The sequence below is a fragment of the Malus domestica genome, chromosome 12 (genome assembly GCF_042453785.1).
Source record: "Malus domestica chromosome 12, GDT2T_hap1".
In the NCBI taxonomy this organism is placed as follows: domain Eukaryota; kingdom Viridiplantae; phylum Streptophyta; class Magnoliopsida; order Rosales; family Rosaceae; genus Malus; species Malus domestica.
In genome coordinates this window covers 23981381-24003561 of record NC_091672.1, presented here as the reverse complement: position 1 = coordinate 24003561, position 22181 = coordinate 23981381, and the positions used below count along the sequence as shown (strand labels likewise).

The 22181-nt window shown below is 36.8% G+C and overlaps 3 protein-coding genes across 3 annotated transcripts; 2 read left to right on the top strand and 1 right to left on the bottom strand.

Annotated features, from left to right (window-relative positions):
* Nucleotides 1-284: 284 nt before the first annotated feature.
* Nucleotides 285-10635, bottom strand: LOC103452966 (acyl-coenzyme A oxidase 4, peroxisomal). The gene is given in 15 exon segments (XM_070809471.1): nt 285-542; nt 5474-5566; nt 5818-5876; nt 5879-5956; nt 5959-5984; nt 6107-6183; nt 6568-6727; nt 7776-7885; nt 8016-8060; nt 8147-8220; nt 8351-8476; nt 8527-8602; nt 8720-8826; nt 9163-9267; nt 10532-10635. Coding segments are annotated over 15 exon segments (1290 nt in total). The 5' UTR covers nt 10554-10635; the 3' UTR covers nt 285-410.
* A 3815-nt stretch (nt 10636-14450) lies between these two features.
* On the top strand, nt 14451-18094 carry LOC103424001 (probable LRR receptor-like serine/threonine-protein kinase At3g47570). Its single transcript, XM_029098018.2, has 2 exons — nt 14451-17303; nt 17508-18094. Exons 1-2 carry the CDS (start codon nt 14576-14578, stop codon nt 17927-17929), a joined length of 3150 nt encoding a protein of 1049 aa, XP_028953851.1. The 5' UTR covers nt 14451-14575; the 3' UTR covers nt 17930-18094.
* An 885-nt stretch (nt 18095-18979) lies between these two features.
* On the top strand, nt 18980-20441 carry LOC139187446 (PHD finger-like domain-containing protein 5A). Its single transcript, XM_008362069.4, has 2 exons — nt 18980-19113; nt 19791-20441. Exon 2 carries the CDS (start codon nt 19795-19797, stop codon nt 20125-20127), a length of 333 nt encoding a protein of 110 aa, XP_008360291.1. The 5' UTR covers nt 18980-19113; nt 19791-19794; the 3' UTR covers nt 20128-20441.
* The last annotated feature ends 1740 nt before the right edge of the window (nt 20442-22181 follow it).

Sequence of the window (22181 nt, the reverse complement as noted above, 5' to 3'; positions counted from 1 at the left end):
ATCCTCTAAGCCTTATATGTATATTCTCATCTCTACCTAGCACGAGGTTTTTTGGGAGTTTATTGGCTTTGGGTTCTATCGGAATTTCGAAGTTAAGCGAGTTCGCGTGAGAGCAATCCCATAATGGGTGACCCACTGGGAAGTTCTCGTGTGAGTTCCTAGAAACAAAATCGTGAGGGCGTGGTCGGGGTCCAAAGCGAACAATATCGTGTTACAGTGGAGTCGAGCCCGGGATGTGGTGGGGGCCCGGACCGGAATGTGACAGATACAATGTCTATAAACAACAATTTATAACGCATCCTTATTTTTGGTTGTCAATGGATGAATTCACTTCATCCCTTTTGACATCAGACAACCTCGTTATTAATGAAGGAAACTTGCGGAGGGAGTAGAGATTCAGAGAGGTTACACTACAGACGGCTTCGCTGGGTCGATGCAGCTGGCCTGAAGCTGGCAATGCCAGTGACTTCCCTACCGGTGACCAAGGCGTTGATGTCATAAGTGCCTTCGAATGTGTAGATGGGTTCCAAATCACCGAAAGCCTGCAAGATGACCACAAAATGAATGCATTCAAAAGGTGACAGAAATAACTAAAAGGTGTACATATATAACAAACACCCTTCGCAAAAGAAACAGCCTCTCAATGGCACGTTTAAGATCCAACGCAATCAGATTCCTACACTAAAGGAGTCGATAGCAAACGTTACCTAATCCTTTACCGACAAAGGTAGGACAGAGGAATAGGTATACAAGTAATATGTTTTCCAATCCTTCCAAAGATTCTAAATATAAAATTTTAAATCCACAGATAAGCAGGAAATTGTTGGAAAATTAGTTATTAGTTTATTTTTGTTTATGGTTTTCTTGTGGGACAAGGATATTAGAATTTTTTATATCCTTTAAGGGTTAGGATTTAGGGTTTATTAGAGTTTTCTATATCCTTAAAGGATTAGGATTTTGCTTTAGTTTTCACTATATATAGTAGTGCTTGTATTAGTTAGTTTCAATCAATAAGTTAGTCACAATGTAATCTCTTAGGGTTTTGTAGCAGTTTCGGCATTCTCAGTTTATTTAATAATATTCTTATTATTTTGTTAATCTTGTTCGTTGCGCATTCTGATATTCAACTTGGTATCAGAGTTTGATCATTTGGGATTTAATCTGTTCTTGATTAGTGTCAATTTGTTTGTATCAATTTTGTTTGTTAGTTTACTGGGTATTAGTTTCGTCCGTCGTCTTCCGCTCATCCGTAGTCAAAGCCGTTCTTGTCGCCACCACCGCACTGCAATCTGCCCAGATAACCCGCACCACCATCTCCACTGCTACATCCACATGTTCACGGTACCCGCACCGACTCCTACCAGTCGGATCTGTCACTCCCCTTCTGCAAGTTAACTTTGCACTAGAAGTTTTTTTTTGTTTGCTGCAATTGGTTTTGGAAGCCTTGTTTGCTGCAATTGGTTTTGCCAGAAGAAAGGCAGAGAGAAGGAAGGAAGAAAAAGAATAAGAGAAAAAAAAAAGAGTAGAAAAGAAAAAAAGGAAAAAATACGTTGTTTTTTTTGTTTGAAGGCCCACACGGGCAAGAAAGAAATATGGTTTGTTTGGCTTGTATTAGGAAGCCTGTTGTTGACCACCGCGACGATCGTTTGAGTGCTTAGATTGGAGACCACTCAAGTGACGTTGTGAACGTGGTGAATTGAATTTTTGTTTGTTTGTTTGGAAGTTGGAATTTGCATTGGCATTGGAATCTTGCAACGACATTGGCATCAACATCGGCATCGGCATCAACATCGGCATCGGCATCGGCATCGGCATCATTATCGGCATCGGCATCAGCAATGGAATGTGGAGTCTTGCGTCCACATCTACTTTAGCAAACTCATGTCTGTGTTCCGCCATGAGTTTGAAGGGGGGTGTTGGAAAATTAGTTATTAGTTTATTTTTGTTTATGGTTTTCTTGTGGGACAAGGATATTAGAATTTTCTATATCCTTTAAGGGTTAGGATTTAGGGTTTATTAGAGTTTTCTATATCCTTTAAGGATTATGATTTTGCTTTAGTTTTCACTATATATAGTAGTGCTTGTATTAGTTAGTTTCAATCAATAAGTTAGTCATAATGTAGTCTCTTAGGGTTTTGTAGCCGTTTCAGCATTCTCAGTTTGTTTAATAATATTCTTATTATTTTGTTAATCTTGTTCGTTGCGCATTCTGATATTCAACTTGGTATCAGAGTTTGATCCTTTGGGATTTAATTTGTTCTTGATTAGTGTCAATTTGTTTGTATCAGTTTTGTTTGTTAGTTTACTGGGTATTAGTTTCGTCCGTCGTCTTCCACTCATCAGTAGTCAAAACCATTCTTGTCGCCACCACCACACTGCAATCTGCCCAGATAACCCGCACCACCATCTCCACTGCTACATCCACATGTTCACGGTACCCGCACCAACTCCTACCAGTCGGATCTGTCACTCCCCTTCTGTAGGTTAACTTTGCACTAGAAGTTTTTTTTTGTTTGCTGCAATTGGTTTTGGAAGCCTTGTTTGCTGCAATTGGTTTTGCCAGAAGAAAGGCAGAGAGAAGGAAGGAAGAAAAAGAATAAGAGAAAAAAAAAAGAGTAGAAAAGAAAAAAAGGAAAAAATACGTTGTTTTTTTTGTTTGAAGGCCCACACGGGCAAGAAAGAAATATGGTTTGTTTGGCTTGTATTAGGAAGCCTGTTGTTGACCACCGCGACGATCGTTTGAGTGCTTAGATTGGAGACCACTCAAGTGACGTTGTGAACGTGGTGAATTGAATTTTTGTTTGTTTGTTTGGAAGTTGGAATTTGCATTGGCATTGGAATCTTGCAACGACATTGGCATCAACATCGGCATCGGCATCAACATCGGCATCGGCATCGGCATCGGCATCATTATCGGCATCGGCATCAGCACTGGAATGTGGAGTCTTGCGTCCACATCTACTTTAACAAACTCATGTCTGTGTTCCGCCATGAGTTTGAAGGGGGGTGTTGGAAAATTAGTTATTAGTTTATTTTTGTTTATGGTTTTCTTGTGGGACAAGGATATTAGAATTTTCTATATCCTTTAAGGGTTAGGATTTAGGGTTTATTAGAGTTTTCTATATCCTTTAAGGATTATGATTTTGCTTTAGTTTTCACTATATATAGTAGTGCTTGTATTAGTTAGTTTCAATCAATAAGTTAGTCATAATGTAGTCTCTTAGGGTTTTGTAGCCGTTTCAGCATTCTCAGTTTGTTTAATAATATTCTTATTATTTTGTTAATCTTGTTCGTTGCGCATTCTGATATTCAACTTGGTATCAGAGTTTGATCATTTGGGATTTAATTTGTTCTTGATTAGTGTCAATTTGTTTGTATCAGTTTTGTTTGTTAGTTTACTGGGTATTAGTTTCGTCCGTCGTCTTCCACTCATCAGTAGTCAAAACCATTCTTGTCGCCACCACCACACTGCAATCTGCCCAGATAACCCGCACCACCATCTCCACTGCTACATCCACATGTTCACGGTACCCGCACCAACTCCTACCAGTCGGATCTGTCACTCCCCTTCTGCAGGTTAACTTTGCACTAGAAGTTTTTTTTTGTTTGCTGCAATTGGTTTTGGAAGCCTTGTTTGCTGCAATTGGTTTTGCCAGAAGAAAGGCAGAGAGAAGGAAGGAAGAAAAAGAATAAGAGAAAAAAAAAGAGTAGAAAAGAAAAAAAGGAAAAAATACGTTGTTTTTTTTTTGTTTGAAGGCCCACACGGGCAAGAAAGAAGTATGGTTTGTTTGGCTTGTATTAGGAAGCCTGTTGTTGACCACCGTGACGATCGTTTGAGTGCTTGGATTGGAGACCACTCAAGTGACGTTGTGAACGTGGTGAATTGAATTTCTGTTTGTTTGTTTGGAAGTTGGAATTTGCATTGGCATTAGAATCTTGCAACGACATTGGCATCAACATCGGCATCGGCATCAACATCGGCATCGGCATCGGCATCAGCATCGCCATCGGCATCGGCATCAGCACTGGAATTTGGAGTCTTGCGTCCACATCTACTTTGGCAAACTCATGTCTGTGTTCCGCCACGAGTTTGAAGGGGGGTGTTGGAAAATTAGTTATTAGTTTATTTTTGTTTATGGTTTTCTTGTGGGACAAGGATATTAGAATTTTCTATATCCTTTAAGGGTTAGGATTTAGGGTTTATTAGAGTTTTCTATATCCTTTAAGGATTATGATTTTGCTTTAGTTTTCACTATATATAGTAGTGCTTGTATTAGTTAGTTTCAATCAATAAGTTAGTCACAATATAGTCTCTTAAGGTTTTGTAGCTGTTTCGGCATTCTCAGTTTGTTTAATAATATTCTTATTATTTTATTAATCTTGTTCGTTGCGCATTCTGATATTCAACTTGGTATCAAAGTTTGATCCTTTGGGATTTAATCTGTTCTTGATTTTTGTCAATTTGTTTGTATCAGTTTTGTTTGTTAGTTTACTGGGTATTAGTTTCGTCCGTCGTCTTCCGCTCATCCGTAGTCAAAGTCGTTCTTGTCGCCACCATTGCACTGCAATCTGCCCAGATAACCCGCACCACCATCTCCACTGCTACATCCACATGTTCACGGTACCCGCACCGACTCCTACCAGTCGGATCTGTCACTCCCCTTCTGCAGGTTAACTTTGCACTAGAAGTTTTTTTTTGTTTGCTGCAATTGGTTTTGGAAGCCTTGTTTGCTGCAATTGGTTTTGCCAGAAGAAAGGCAGAGAGAAGGAAGGAAGAAAAAGAATAAGAGAAAAAAAAAGAGTAGAAAAGAAAAAAAGGAAAAAATACATTGTTTTTTTTGTTTGAAGGCCCACATGGGCAAGAAAGAAATATGGTTTGTTTGGCTTGTATTAGGAAGCCTGTTGTTGACCACCGCGACGATCGTTTGAGTGCTTAGATTGGAGACCACTCAAGTGACGTTGTGAACGTGGTGAATTGAATTTTTGTTTGTTTGTTTGGAAGTTGGAATTTGCATTGGCATTGGAATCTTGCAACGACATTAGCATCAACATCGGCATCGGCATCGGCATCGAAATCAGCACTGGAATTTGGAGTCTTGCGTCCACATCTACTTTGGCAAATTCATGTCTGTGTTCCGCCATGAGTTTGAAGAGGGGTGTTGGAAAATTAGTTATTAGTTTATTTTTGTTTATGGTTTTCTTGTGGGACAAGGATATTAGAATTTTCTATATCCTTTAAGGGTTAGGATTTAGGGTTTATTAGAGTTTTCTATATCCTTTAAGGATTATGATTTTGCTTTAGTTTTCACTATATATAGTAGTGCTTGTATTAGTTAGTTTCAATCAATAAGTTAGTCACAATGTAGTCTTTTAGGGTTTTGTAGCCGTTTCGGCATTCTTAGTTTGTTTAATAATATTCTTATTATTTTGTTAATCTTGTTCGTTGCGCATTTTGATATTCAACTGAAATTACATTTGCAACAAGAAAATCAGATAAGATTCCATTGCCACCGAGTAATTCCCTCCCTAGAGCAACCGTTTCCCTTGCCCTCAGAGTGATCCATGACTGAAAATTGCACCCACTTAGTATTTTGAATATTTTGAATGTATAAGCAATAGGATAGGTAATTGCATCAGGGTGTCATTTTTTTTGGGAGTTTTAACGAAAAACTAGCGGTATTATTGACTTTAACGAAAAAACACATTTTTATACTAAAAAGTCAAACTTGGTAGTATTCACTTTACCCTTTATTTTGTCCTTATCGTTAAAACTCAAAGTTTTCAAGCCATTTTCATTAGTTTTTCTTTTTTTCTTACCTTCCCCATGCTAGCATGACCTGGAGTCATTTTACCCGCCTCATACACCTTGCAGAGGCGCCTATAAGAACCATAGCTTGAACATTACCAAGCATACGGACAAGTTTCTCTTGGTTGATCTGGAAGGCTGCAAGAGGGCTCCAAATTGTTTCCTCTCCTTCCGATACCTTTCAAATCCGTATAATTTAGACTTAATACAGAGGAAACTTGAATTACGGTAAATGGAAGATGTGAGAGAGAGAGAGAGAGAGAGAGAGAGAGAGAGAGCAGCTTAGGCATGTTTTTATACCTGTGACACATATCATAGACCCCCATACATAAACCAATAGGTTGCCAGGCGACCATGACACGCGAAACAGCAAGAACCTGTATTCAGTTGTTTAAAGCAACATAAAATCAATAAATACTCATGAAGACAGCATTATACGTGTCGCTCTCACATGTGTGAGAAATGAGAGACCTTAGCACATCTGTTTTATATTAGGGCAACGGAATGAAAAACTTTGCTCCATGCTCCGTAGAAAGAAGATTCAGAGTTATACTTTGGGATAACGGCATTGCAGTATCAAGCCTTATCTCTCAAAAGGGGAAAAAAGAGATATTACAAAAACCAAGATGAATCTTTAGTCAAGCTTAAACATGTCTTGTTTATTAAACATAAGCTCGAATAAGAAGTAGAATTTATGCCTAAATTACTCTAAAGGGAGAAGAAGATTAAACAAATTGCAATAACGCAGCTTTGCAGCTTACCTTGTTAGTATCCTGAAAAGAATTAACACCAGGTAGCCTTTCCTCATCTGGAACAAATACTCTATTTAAGAGAATATCTCCATTTTGAACAATGCGTAAACCAATTTTATTTTCTATTTTTGTAGCTGTCAGTCCAGGGGCATTCTTCTTTACTATAAATCTGAAATAGAAGGAGGAAAAAAAAACATTCAACATGAGAGTGCTGCTACGGAAAACCATCATGCTAAATTTTGGATGCATCTAGGCATCTAAGGCCATCCCCAACTGATCCGGCCAGAGGGTCATAAGACAGAAAATAGCCCGAAATGACATGAAAACCATCACCAACCGAGGGCTAAGCCAAAGGGTCAAAAAAAAAGGAGAAAAGGACCAACCGGCTAGCCCAACCCAGCCAGCCTTGGGCCAGTCCAGTAATTTGAATGCAACGGCTAGTTGCTGACATCAGGGTGACGTCAACTAGCCGTTATATATATTATTTTTTTTACAAATTAATTCTAATTTTTTTCCTATAACTACATAAGCTATTAAACAACATTAAATAACATTAAACAATATTAAACTACCTTAAATAAATTTAAGTAACATTAAACAACCTTAAATAACTTTAAGTAACATTAAACAACATTAAAAAATATTAAACAACCTTAAATAACATTAAGTAACATTAAACAACATAAAACTTATACAACATGAAAAATAAAAAATAAAAAAAAACATTTAACATGGAACTTAAACAACATTAAAACAAACATTTAACAACATAAAACTTGAACGCCTATTCCATTAAAAAAAACATTAACAATCCATAATGTAAAATTATTGAGGTAATTTAATTTAAGTAACAATAGTAATTCAATTAAAATAATAAATTATGTTTGGTCCTATGGCCCTTTGGCCCCTTCGGTTGGAGATGGTTTTTTGTCACAGGGATATGTTTGGCCTATGACCCTCTAGCCCCTCGGTTGGAGATGGTAAGAAAAATGGTCTGACTGTTCGTTAAAATATTAATTTCTTGAAGGGCTATAGGGCCAAAGAGAGCCTTCTGACCCTACTTCAGTTGGAGATGGCCTAAACACCAAAGCAATTTGGAGGCAAGGAGAAACATAATCAGAAAGAAATAATCATAAATTCTGCATAGCTTTGAAGCTTAACAAACAAGTTTCGAACACATATTGAGAGGTTGTTCGCATGTTTATTTTTTTACATACCCATTAATCTGATTTGTTGTTGTATTCCTAGCAAAAATAATCAAGACATCAGCAAATGTACTGTTTCCTATCCATCGCTTTTGGCCTTCAAGTACCCAACCTCCTTCCACCTGATGATCCCAACAACACAAGAATACGTGATATAGCATGATCGGAGCCATGACACCCAAAAACCAAAAGAGCATGATAATACCATTTAACAGAAATAAAGAAGCAAATGAGAAGGTTGAAATCCTTGACCTTTGTTGCTGTCGCATCACTTCCATAGTCAGGCTCAGTCAAACCCTTTAACATGCAGATAAACAGATTTGAGTATCTTGACATTAGCATAAAAAGATATTAGATACAAATATCATAAAAGAGCATCTTACCCAGCAGGCGACAGTCTTAAATTCAGCCAAAGAAGGTAGATATTTCTGCTTTTGAGCCTCTGACCCACATAATGCTATTCTTGACAGTCCAGAAATATTAACACTGGTTATAAGTCTTGACTTGTCAACAACATCATTTTTTTCAGTGAAGGTTTGGTTATTTATAAAACAAAAGGTCAAAAATAAAATTATCCAAATTCTAACCAATAGTAAGCATTGCTGCTGAGGAATGAACCAAGAAGAAAGTAGAACAGCTTGCATCAACTCTAGCAATTTCAGCTGTAGCAAAAGCATTTGCCGTAATAGAAAGACCAGGACATCCAACAAATTATCGAACGCAAGATTTAAAAATAACTTATTAAGATATGTATTAAGCACCTTGACTGTCCCACCAGCAATGCGCAATGCACCAAGCTTTGGAATAATTTGAAATGGAAACTCTGCCTTCTCCCAATACTGAAAGAACAAGTTCGCAGATCAATCTCATTGTTTATGAATGTATATTAAATAATTAAATATTGACTGTTTTAGCCTTAATATGAAATGCAGAAATGGTTAGAGTAAAAGGGATGCCTCTGCCATAATTGGAGCAACGTCTTTCTCCATACACTCTCTTACTCGCAACCTAATAGCCTGCTCCTCTGGTGTCAATAGATCATCAATCTTGTAACAATCCGAAGCTGTAAATTTTTAAGGCCAAGAGATAAGAATATGGAAGTTAATTACTGAAGTTGCCCGTTTCTTCAAATTACAAATCAAAATCACAACAACTAAAGAGGTGCACGAGCAAGGTACTAAATATTCACAAAGAAACAAAGTAAAAACAAACCAGAATGCAAAAAGTGAGACAAGATGAATAAGCAAATCCGAAAAATTCGAATGAATAGTCTGGATTCACATAAGTTACATAACAAGAGGAAATCCTGAACTGTTTTACAAAAGACAATTTCTCTATAGACACACATACAAGTTTATCTATACGATATCTATTATATAATGATGGTTAATGTTCTTACTGCAGGGAGGAAAAGTAGAAGCCCGCGTTGCTTGCGGAAAAGTAACTGAGACATCCAATGCAGGGGAATTGAAGTAATTCGTCCTCTCATTATTCTTAACATCATCTGCGGGACACCAGCAAAACAATAGCAACCGTTAAACCGAGTTGAAAATTAGAAATCACAGCCACATACTCAGCTTATAACAATTGCAGAATGCCCAAATCAACAACCAGAAGCTTCAAGTTCAAACCAAGAGCTTAATTCCAAATGCTAACTCAAGAGTTAACCCACAAAATAAAAAATCGAAATTTCAGTATAATTTCCATCAAAGTTGTGATTGTAGACATCGAAATTTTGGTAAATAAATGTTGACCGATAAATCAAAGTTTCAACGCTCATGTATTACATAAATTTTATACGTAGCGTGTGTCTAAACAAAAAATCGAAATAAGTTGGAAAAGTCATCAAACAGGACACGTATCAACACCTGGCAGAAACGACTTATTTCATCTGGAATATTATATTCAAAATTAGGCCTTGGAAATTTCTATAAATAGAAGGCTAATTCATTCATTTGAGGGGAGGAATTCATATTACACCTTGAAGCTCTGAACCTCCGAAGCTCTCAAGCAAATCCCGAAGGATCAAGAAAGCCCTTTTCGTTCTTCATCAAATCCTCCTTCAAGATCAAGCCCCGACGGCCCTTGAAGAAAGTGTTCTTCGTTCTTTGTTCATCATTCTTCCAAGATCAAGCCCCGACGGCCCCTTGGATCAACAATCATCCACCTTCAAGATCAAGGCCCGACGGCCCTTGAAGAAAGTGTTCTTTGTTCTTCGTTCATCGTTCTTCTAAGATCAAGCCCCAACGGCCCCTTGGATCAACAACATCAACAAATCCACACGTCCAACCGTTCTTCAAGATCAAGCCCAAAAGCTCTTGGAGATCCGTTCATCACTGTTCTTCAAAGATCAAGCCCAAAAGCCCCTTTGAAGATCCGCTCAAATCCACCTTCAAGATCAAGTCCACGGCCCTTGAAGAACGTTCATCCTTAGATCAAGCCCAACGGCCCTTTGGATCAATCGCACATCCACAAATACACACCTTACGGAGATTGAATCAGAGGATCAAATTTAAGAGATATTGTAACCCAAAATCATCAAATACAAATATTTGTTTGTGCACGTTGTTCTTGTCTCTTTCGTTTCAGGAATTTTCCATGTTCACAGTGATCTTTCCAAGTTCTAAGAGATCCCATATGACTGTAATTTGTAAAAAAAATAGAATTGTTCAATCCATCATTTCTGATCGTTAAAAATTCATAAAATAAAAGCTAAAAAAATTGAACTAAAACCCAATAAAAAATAATCAAATAGCTGAATAGTTTACCCTGATACGGCGGAACTGTCATGGTGGTGAGGAGGAAAATTGGGAGCTCGGAGGTCGAGATAGCGATGAGGTTCCAAAGATAATAAAAAATGGTTGTGGCAATAGTTTCTAAAAAAAAAATTGTACATTAAATTAAATTAATAAATCAAATGAAAAATCACTAATAAAAGATGAAACGTTTAAGTAATATAATTTATTTATCAACTTTTATGTCATTTAGTTTACAAAATTTAGCATCGCATTACTTATTTTTCACTATGCGCCCGTATTAGCTATACCCCGTGTCACTGTATGAGTGGACGGAAGTTTTATCCTTATTTGTTTTTCAGAGAAATTGGTCGTTATAGAATTGTTGTTGAAATAGACTAAGCAATTGATTGTCGGGTACTGTCGGTCCATTTTAGTTTTTCCTATTTTTTGTCCGTTAGGTCTATTGGGCTTGTAGTATATTCCGTTTTACCCATTGGGCCTGTACTATTCTTGCTAATCATTTTTAATGATTTTTTTTTATTATTTATCTAAATGCTTTCTGAAATTGACACACATCTTCACTTTGGTTCTTGAGATTTGAAATTGATATAAGTAGTCATTGAGATTGTCCAACATCAATCATTTTGGTCATTCTATGAAAAATCAGCATTAAATAAGGATAACATGACAAAATACCCTCAATTCTTGTCAAATCATTTTGCCCATTGTTTATTAACTTGAGAGTATTTTTGTAATTTTAGTCCTTATTTAACAGAATTTTCACAAAATGACTAAAATGATTGATGGTAAACAAACTGAGGGACTGCTTTTATCGATTTCAAATCTTAAATACCAAAATGAGAAGTTATCCAGTCTCAAATACCATTTTAGCTAAAAAGTTTTTATGAATGTGCATTACAACTTTTTCTTCTTATTTTCCTTTTGAGATCTATTATTGGCATATTAAAATTTAATTATGCACTTTTCGTAAGAGTTTTATCTTTCTAAATAAAAATTTAGTTCACAATTAAATTTTTAGAGTGTCAATAATAAATATCTTGTTTTTAAAAATTATTTATGTATAAATATTAAAAATATAATTGTGGGAATAAGGAGTGAATTCATTTTTAGGAGTCGAATAATGTCCCAAATGATTGGTACCTCGACAAGACCCACTACCACCCCCACTTCAAAGTTAGCTCTAGAAGTGGGCACAATAACCCATCAATTGATGATTTGAACTAGGTGACTAATTTGGTTTAGTTCGGTTTCCTTTATAAAATTTGCTCTAATGAGAATAAGTTGTTGATACATGACAAGTTATATTTTATAGACATAGGCGTAACGACTTTGAGTAAAATAAATGTGCTCCGTGTACCCAGTCGAGTGCTTTCTTGTAAATCAAATTAAATTACAATTCAATGTAAAAAATTGCTTGTATGAAAATAAAAAATAAAAAAAAGATATTGGTAATGCTTTCTTTTGCTTTCCGTGACGGCTTTTGGTGATGTCTACTTTCATCTACTCTATTTGTAATGGCTTTGTGTCAACCAAATGATGCAAAATGCAAGCAAACATGCCCAAAACGACTCCGTTTTGCCTTCTCTTCCAACGGCGGGATTGCCGAATGTGAAATAATCGCGACCGCGGAGGATACAAACCCCTTAAACAACGGCTAAGCACCTTTCCATTTATTTTTTTCATTTATTTTTCAATTTTTTTCATTGACTGATTCGAAATTTTTTACAGCTCTTTAAGAGTAGGAACGCCATCGGTATGAATATGATCACTGAAACAAACATAGAAAGTCTCCTCCGCTAGTCCAATCCAGCTGCTTCTGCAGAAAGCCAAAGATTTCAGCTGCAAATTCGAAATCGCGATGTTCGCCAAGCGGCTTTTGCAGAAAGCCATAAACAACTCTCAGGTAAAATCGTATTCCCAAGCATTCGATCGCCGCCATTTTTTTCTGCTTTTTTGGAAATTTTCAGTTTAGCTTCGTAATTTGCGTTTTTTTTTAAAATCAAAATTCCATTTCTTTTTTGTTGGGGTGGATTAAATTCCGATGCTTTATCTTGTTAGTATGCTGGAAAACTGGATATTGCATCAATGGATTATTTCTTATGATTTGTTTATTCATTTCTGTGTATTTTTATGCTCGAATACTTGGGTTGTATAAATTTGGAGCCTCTTGGTATCGACATTTGGACTGATACTTGCCCTTTTTTTTTAATTGGGATTTTGTATTGGAAATTGTTGGTTTCAGCATAATTTGTTCACAGCACAATTGTTGGTTTCAGCTCAAATTTCCTTGTGAGCCCTGTCTATCCCTTTTTTTTTTTCTCGCAAAGCTTCATCTAATAGTGCTCTGGCTATGCAGAATCTATGGAGAATTGGTGTTTTAGTAAGTCATTGACTAGATTTATTCATAACAACAACGATTATCAATAATCGCTTGGAAGTTTGTGAACTATTTAGCCCAAATGGGGGAAAAGAAAAAAAAATCAGTAAGATCAAAAAAGGAAAACAAAGCTCATCCAATGAAGACGTACACATAAAGGATGAAAGCCAAAAGCGAACGCCAAAGAAAAGTCATTTTCTCAAACCCATTTACATGCATTTCCTCACTTTCCCATTCCAATTTTCTGTAATTATTTCCAAGAACAACTAATTCTTTTCAAACTCCAATAAAAAAAAATAAAAAATTGTATGTAAATTTAAGTTGGGTTTGGACAGGTTATAACTAAAAAAATACTCAATTGTCCGAATTTTGAAATCGGATAAAGCATAGACAAGTTAGGATTGACCCAATCCAAGTTTCACCCCTAATTGAGATACAGATGCCAACATGATGCCATAACATATCTAATATATTAATTATGTTATACTATCAAAATCAGTGAGAAAAAACAAAAAAAAAGAAAGACTGACTTGACCTGTAAAGCTCTCTCTCCGTTGCTTCTCTCAATAGATCCCCACCAAAATACGGTTGCTTCTTCTCCTTAGCTGTTCTATTGTTCAAATCGAAACCCAGTTACCCAGCAGCCTTGCTGTTGTAGACGACGTAGCCAACACAGTTGCAGACGCCGGTCCACGGTGAGAGTCTCTCCCACCATAGTCTGATTATCCTTGAAAACGTATCCCGACAGTAGAATTCGCGTATCGAAAGCTTATCGACGACGTATCCAGAGGTCGACTGGTCAACGGATACGTTCAGATACGTATCCGATGCGTATTGGGCCGTATCGGGTGTGCTTGTCGTATCCCAAACCGTATCTGATACGGGATACGCCATAAAACCGGCGTGTCCGTGCTTCGTGGTGCGGACAAAGTCGTCTGACTCTTCCGTTCCTTATAAGCTGTGGACTAAGATTTCTTAATTTCTGTTGACTAATTATTAAGTTGGTCTATCGTAATTTCTCAAGTGCTTTTTCTTACATGTGATAAGATTTCTTAATTTCTGCAGACTAACTACTAATTTGGTCGATCTTAATTTCTGTGGCCATCCAATGTAAGTGCTTTTTCTTAGATGAGATAGGATTTCTTCTCTTTCGTGCTTTTGTGCAAATTAAACTTTGGTTTTCAGGTTTTCCATTCACGTACTATTCGTAATCTGGTTTTGTTGGAATGTGATTGATTACAAACATACATAGACATCCCTCTTATAGAGATTTTACAAAGACCAACACAAAACATAGGTGTTCAAAAGTCTTTGCACATACACACTTTTACACGCACCTTCAAACTTTTGTATACACACACATAGCTTTCGGCCATTACAGAAACATTGATAGCTATCAAAGTAAAAGACAAGTATAGCTGTTGAAAAACAAGGCAGCTATAGACAAAACAAGCCAACTATTCCACCAATTTCGGCCACTTTATTTTGATTTGACCTTCCAATACTTCCAATAGATTTCTTAATTTCTGTTGACTTACTACTAAGTTGGTCTATCTTAATTTCTGGGGACATCCAATCTCAAGTGTTATTTCTTACATGTGATAGGATTTCTTCTCTTTTGTGCTTTTGTGCAAATTAAACTTTGATTTTTTTGGTTCTCCATTTGTCTTTGAACAATGATGGAGCATTCACGTACTATTCGTAATCTGGTTTTGTTGAAATTCCTGCATGGCTTATTTCTCTTAGTCTTATGCATGATGAGCACATGTCCGGAATCTGCAGCATTTCCCAGCCCTACCCTGCTTGGAAACGAATCTGATCACTTGGCTTTGCTAGACTTCAAGAAAAGAATAACTGAAGATCCTCTCAGTGTCATGAGCTCGTGGAATCATTCCATCCACTTCTGCAGTTGGGTAGGCATTACATGCCACCGTGCCACCCAAAGAGTCTTGATTCTGGACCTGGAAGATAAACAACTGGTAGGCTCCATTCCACCTTCCATTGGAAATCTCACTCGTCTAATTGAAATAAGCTTGGGAATCAACGAGTTTCATGGAGAAATTCCTCAAGAATTGGGTCGACTACGTACCCTGGAAAGTCTCAACCTATCTTTCAACTCTTTAGGCGGGAAAATTCCGACTAATATGTCCCACTGTACACAACTGAGATTTTTGGATCTTTATTCCAATAAGATTATTGGGTCAATTCCACGCCAACTCAGTTCCTGGTTGAGTTTGACTGTTCTACAACTTGGAAAAAATAATCTTAGTGGAACCATCCCAGGTTGGATAGGAAATTTTTCTTCTTTAAGGAGTCTTAGACTTGCCCGCAACAATTTTCAAGGAAGCATACCAAATGAGCTCGGGCATATAACAACCTTGAAGATATTCCTCGTTGGGGAGAATAATTTGTCTGGTATGCTCCCTTCTTCAATTTATAATATTTCTTCCATATACAAGTTCGGTGTTGCTGTAAACCAAGTACATGGAGAGCTACCACCAAATCTCGGCATCTTGCTTCCTAATCTCATAGTATTTGAATGTTGTATAAACAATTTCACAGGAAATATTCCTGTATCATTGTCAAATGCTTCTAGACTTCAGAAGATTGAATTTTCTGTAAATGACTTCACGGGGACAGTCCCTGGAGAAAGTCTCGGAAGCTTGCGAAGCTTAATTTGGCTAAACTTTGCAGTCAATCGATTGGGAAATGGAAAACTTGGTGATTTGAGTTTTCTCAATTTCTTGACTAATTGTACTAGTCTTCAATATCTGGGTCTTGGCTATAATCGTTTTGGGGGAGAAATCCCGAGATCCATAGCCAACCTTTCGACCCAACTACAAGTTCTTGCTCTAGGGAGAAATTTGTTACATGGAAGCCTCCCAAATGGCATTGGAAATCTTATAAACCTTATGGTTCTAGATATGTCTAATAACTATTTGGCAGGTGTTGTCCCTGTAGAAATTGGGAAGCTTGAGAAGATAGGGAAACTGTATTTGTTTGATAACAAATTTTATGGGCCAATTCCATCTTCCCTGGGTAATATGACTTCATTGATAGATCTTTGCATGTACAGAAACAATTTTGAGGGAAGTATACCTCCAAGTCTTGGAAACTGCCAAAACCTTTTAGTACTTGCACTTCGGAATAACAATCTAACGGGCAGCATACCTCAAAAGCTTATGGAGCTTTCAGCCCTTTCAATTGGTTTGGACCTGTCTGAAAATTATTTGACCGGTTCACTGCCAAGTAATGTGGGTGATCTGGTGCATCTCACAGAAATAGATGTATCAAACAACAAGTTATCAGGTGAAATCCCCAGCACCATCGGCAGTTGTACTAGCTTGGGGCGCTTGTTCTTGGACGACAACAAATTTGAAGGAACAATTCCTCAGTCTCTTAAAGATTTAAAAGGCTTGGAAGTACTTGACATTTCAAGCAATAAGTTATCTGGGCAGATTCCTGAATTCATAGGCAAGCTTGGAGCACTTAAGTATCTCAATCTTTCGTATAATGATTTTGAAGGCGAGTTGCCTAAAGAAGGAATTTTTTCAAATGTCAGTGGTGTCTCAGTTCTTGGAAATCATAAGCTCTGTGATGGCACCCCACAATTACATTTGCCTGCATGCCCCAAAAATAAACATCATTCATCTCGAGGACTATTTTCCCTAAAAGTAGTCATCCCTATATCTTGTGCACTTGCATTCATAATTGCTCTATCATGCTTCCTTGGTGCTCGTTCAATGCTGAAAAACTCAAGTGATGGACTTGTAACTTCACGCTCTTATAAGGATTGGAAATTAGGTGTTTCCTACTCACAACTTGTTGAATCGACTAACGGTTTCTCTGTGGATAATTTGATTGGTTCGGGAAGTTTTGGTTCTGTTTATAAAGGGGTAATTCCTAACGATGGAACGGTAGTTGCTGTTAAGGTATTAAACCTTCAACAACAAGGAGCGTCCAAGAGTTTCAATGATGAATGCAAAGCTTTAAGAAGTGTCATGCACCGAAATCTTGTCAAGATCATAACTGCATGCTCGAGCATTGATAATCATGGTAAAGACTTCAAAAGTCTAGTCTTCGAGTTCATGCCAAATGGAAGTCTTGACTCGTGGTTGCATCCTAGAGATAAGGAGCAATCTCCAAGTAAGAGATTGAATTTTATGCAAAGATTGAACATAGCCATTGATGTTGCTTCTGCATTAGATTATCTCCACAACCATTGTGAAACGTCCATTGTTCATTGTGATCTAAAGCCGAGCAATGTACTTCTTGATGAAGACATGGTAGCCCATGTTGGGGACTTTGGTTTAGCAAGGTTCCTATTGGAAGCATCAAATGATCATTCCCTTAGTCAAATAATGTCATCGCAACTAAAGGGTTCTATAGGTTACATTCCTCCAGGTATGAGATTCCATCATTCTAATTTCATTTTTCGGTTCTTAATTATTAACTTATTACTAAAAACCAACTAATTAAATTCTATTTATTAAAGATATATTATTGACTCTTTTTACTAGAAACAAGTAACAATAATCTGAAATAAGATATCAATTTTAATAGTCCATTGCATGTGACATCTTATTGTCTATATGTATGTCACGGTAGAGTACGGCATGGGAGGCCAAGTTTCCATACTAGGAGATGTTTACAGCTACGGGATACTTTTGCTAGAAATGTTCACGGGAAAAACACCTACTGATGACATGTTCATCGAAGGTCTAAGCATTTACAAATTCGTAGCCATGGCTTTGCCCGACCATGTCATGGACGTTGTTGACCCTTCATTGCTCCTCGACCTCGAAGTTGATGGTAGTGTTAACGATGACAGATACGAAAAGACTGAGCTGCCCAGACGTAACAATCGCGGAGTCATGAAAGCAAAAAAGGTAGAGGAATGCTTGTTTGTTGTGATGCAGATAGGACTCTCTTGCTGTGCAATATCACCCAGGGAGCGAATGCTTCTGAATATGGTTGTCGGAAAAATGAGTACAATTAGAGACTCGTACCTCAAAGCTGAAGAAGGCTAAAGAATGACAAAGATATGATGCTTGTGGTTTTTCATTTCTTGTTTTTCTCTACTTTTCCTACCATCGCTTTGAACCTTGCCTCTTTTATGTTAACGATTGTTTTAAACGGAAGAAGTTTTCATTTGTATGACTTAAAGCTTTCAAATTCTTATTTGTGTAGAGCTATTTGTAGTTGTCTTGGTTATGTCAATCCTATTTAGAATCTGATAAACTCAATGCTTGAGTAGTTTAGAACATTTTAGTCACATATTTCTTCCCAGATGGTTGCATGTACTACACAAGTTTTGTTGGAATTTTTTCTTTTTATTTTTATTTTTTTTGTAGCATGTGGGTCATGGTTGTGACGAAGGATGAAAGATTGCTTCAAGGCACATATAAATATGATGTCTTTCATACTCTATTCGGCCCCATATACAGTGTGCAAAAAGGATATGCGACTAAGCCTTGTGGATACAGTTAAACCCGACGTTACGCCTATTGTTTGTCAAAGTTTTGCACACTCCTAAAACAAAGCTTAAACACTCAAAGAGATTGACAATAATGGTCATGATTTAACTAAAAACTAATACTGCAAATGTAGTTTTTAGGCTTTCATTATTTCAAATAATAGGAGTATAAAGATAATTCTCACTTTTTTTTTCTTCTCTCTAGCCTTGATATCGCTTACATGAATTTCTATATTGTGTCATGTTCTTTCTAAAACATTTGCTTGAGTTGAATTTATAGGCAAATGAATAAGCTAGTATAACTCAAAACCCCATTATTCCATTCATTTATGTTTTCCACAAATAAATTTATATTATTATATCCGATCATTCGCCTTTACAACATAAAATTAATAAATAAGAAAAACAAATTTTGTTATATGAAATTTTTTAAACAAACGATTATATTATTGAAAAAGTGGGTTAAGTCTTACATTTGACTAACAATAATATGGTTTAAATTTATTTTTAACGAGAGTCACACTAAAACCTCTCAACTAACAACTGATGATGAATATTATTAGATCATAATAGTAAGCAACAATTTTTAATTGAAACTTTAAAAGTACAAATAAATAAAATAAAAAAACATTACCCCTATCCGATTCTCTCTCAGTCAGCCGAGCCCAACACCCCCAATCGCGCCGATCCCCTCTTACAGTAGCATCCTCTCATCCGAGTCCTCTCCAGCTATCTTCGGTAAGCTTTGCTCTTTTCGCTTCTCGTTCTTCCTCTCCAGTTTTCGCCTATGTAGAAAACTGCTGCTGTATTTTGATTATTTCCATCTAAAATTCAAATTTCTAGTTGAATGCGCATTCGATTACCTGTTTTAGGGTTCCTGTTCTGTTCAATTTATTAATGGTTTCATCTATTTTCACAGCATGTTTAATTCCCACAATTTTTTTTTCTGTGATGGGAATTAGGCAAACATCGCAAGCACCCAGAAGTTGAAAGAGTAATTAGAAATTAAAAAATTTGGATTTTTTGGGTTTTTTGGGTATTGGAGTTATGGGGTTTTTTGGGTATTGGATTTTTTTGGGTTTTATTATTTTTGTGCATAGTTGTAAAAGAGTTTGCAAATATTCGTAGTTGATCGATTAGTTGCATGATTTGTGAATATAAACATCCTGCAATTTGGAATGAAATTGTTAAAAAGTGTGCAGATTTGCAAATTGGTTGAGTGTCGAAACTTTTGAATGTGCATTAGCGTTATCAGTTGATGCAGGAGCATCTGAGGGGCACTCAAAAGCTAAGTCGGCTGCCAGCCAGCTAGGCTAGGATTCTAGTTAATTTGGGGATAGAGTTTTTAGCATTTTGATTCTGTTTCTACTGTGATTTGGCCCTGGACAGAAGCTTATTTTACAATGTTGTTGCAGGAACATGGCGAAGCATCATCCTGACTTGATTATGTGTCGGAAGCAACCTGGAATAGCTATTGGAAGGTTGTGTGAAAAGTGCGACGGTAAGTGTGTAATTTGTGACTCTTATGTGCGCCCTTGCACGCTTGTTCGGGTTTGCGATGAGTGCAACTATGGATCTTTCCAGGGAAGGTGTGTTATTTGTGGAGGGGTTGGAATTTCTGATGCTTATTACTGCAAAGAGTGTACTCAGCAGGAGAAAGATAGAGATGGCTGCCCGAAAATTGTGAATCTGGGAAGTGCCAAAACAGATCTGTTCTATGAACGCAAAAAGTATGGTTTCAAGAAAAGATGATAATTAGCAGGTCATGTTTTGCTTAGCTTCGGGAAATCATTTTGTTTTGTTCATCATTGAGGCTTAGCCAATATTACAATCAGGTATTTTTCTTAGGAAACTTGCCTTTTACTGCTTGTATGTTTGACTGTTGTACTTTCTCGTTCGATGTGTTTCCAACCTACTCTCATTCTGTGGCTAGTCTAGTTAAGGAATTAATGACTTCCATAATTCTAACTCGTAATCTTTGTATGTGGCATGCATCTATGGATGTTTGAACTCCTCGGTGTTCTTGGAGCTTTGTTAATCCAATTTCATATGTGATTTAAGATTCAGTAGATGAACTCGGCATTACCTTTTTATCTTCTACCGAAATTGTGAAATGGATGTATGAATTGGGGACTCCATGCTAAAGATTGCTCAGTAAGTCAACGCTATACTCTTTAAAATCTTTCAAAATCTCAATTGAATACACCCCGCTTATTGATTTTGGCTAGGTAGCGTTCCCCTGAGATTAGGGTAGTCAAAAGAACAGATCCCATTACTATGCGATTCAAAACTTATGGTCTACAAATGAAAACCTTTGTTAGATGATCCAGCCATTCAGATTTCGATCAAGCTCTATGGAATGTGAAGAGTCATATAAGTGTGAATTTACAAAAATATTATTCACTTCTCTTCTTAAGAACTTAGATCATTTGCGTGAGCGAGATTATTGGAAAACATGTATTTCAATATGTACGTATGTGCATAATACATTTTTAGTACATTAGAGTTGTTAAATGTATATTTCAACGAATCATTCTGACATGTACGACAAAGAGAAGAACACAAATTTACTAACGAGGATAAATAATTAACAAATAGTTTTATTGTTGGTCGCCACACAAGTTCAAACCTCATTGGATTTCCAACTTCATGCATAAAAGAATTGAGACTTGTTGAGTTGTTGAGTTGATAAGAAGAACCAAATTCGTTTTAAAACGATTGAAAGCGCTTTTAGATAAAATGTTTGGTTTTTTAGTTAAAACGGTCTCTGAGAATACCATGACTCCTCACTTTGGTTCCTGTGATTTATAATCGATAGAAATTGTCTATAAAATTGCTCATCGTCAATCATTATGGTCATTTCGTAAAAAATCTCCGTTAAACTGAGGGTAATTTTGTTAAACGAACCCCTCCACTTGAACTATTGATTTCTTCAATTTCCTTGATATTTTGCACAGAAAACCATAATTGCCGGTTGACAATCACATGAATTACTTTTATTGATTTTAAATATTGGGGACCATTTTGGTTAAAAAACCAATTCACTAAAAACGGTTTTAGTTATTTGAAATGCACCTCTAAATGAGTTTTTTTTTTATCTTTGTGCCACATAGAAGCCACCACAACCATCATTGGCTGGTCAAAAATGCCAATTGGCAACACCAGGATCTCTTAAAAGATGATCACTTGCAGCAATTGGACACGTTATGAACCAATTTTCTCAATTCAAGCAGTGAAGCAGCTTGTCTACTGAACATTTCTCATGGCAGATGTGGATGAAAATTTCTTCCTCCTTGTTCTTAGACAAAATTGCACCTACAAAATAAATAACACCTTAGGTCAAGACCAAGAGCCTTATGCGCCCATGATGAATGGGGGGTGCTTTGGCCGAATAACCTCCAATGCCAAAGTTAGAACTTAGAGAGAAAGTGTTTGGGAATTTTAGAGAATTTTAGCAAAAGTCTTGGGAGTCTCGTTTTGGAGAGAATGATGGGGTTTTTATAGGGGTGTAGCCGGCCCCTTTGGGAGAGAAATGACCGGCCACTTGGTTCATTTTGTGGGCTAGGTTCTTGATTTGTGTTTAATTGGGAATAATTGAACAATAAATTAATTAATTAGCTAATTAATAGAATAATTTCTTAATTGATTAGCTAATTAATATAATAAATGGGGAATGATTTGGAAGTTACTGTGGAGAGGATTTGATAAGGATGAATGAAAAGGTTTTGAATTATTACCTATTTTGTGTACATTTGACTTGGTTGAGGGTTGATTGCCTGCTTCTCGCACGTAGGCATCCCGGTATG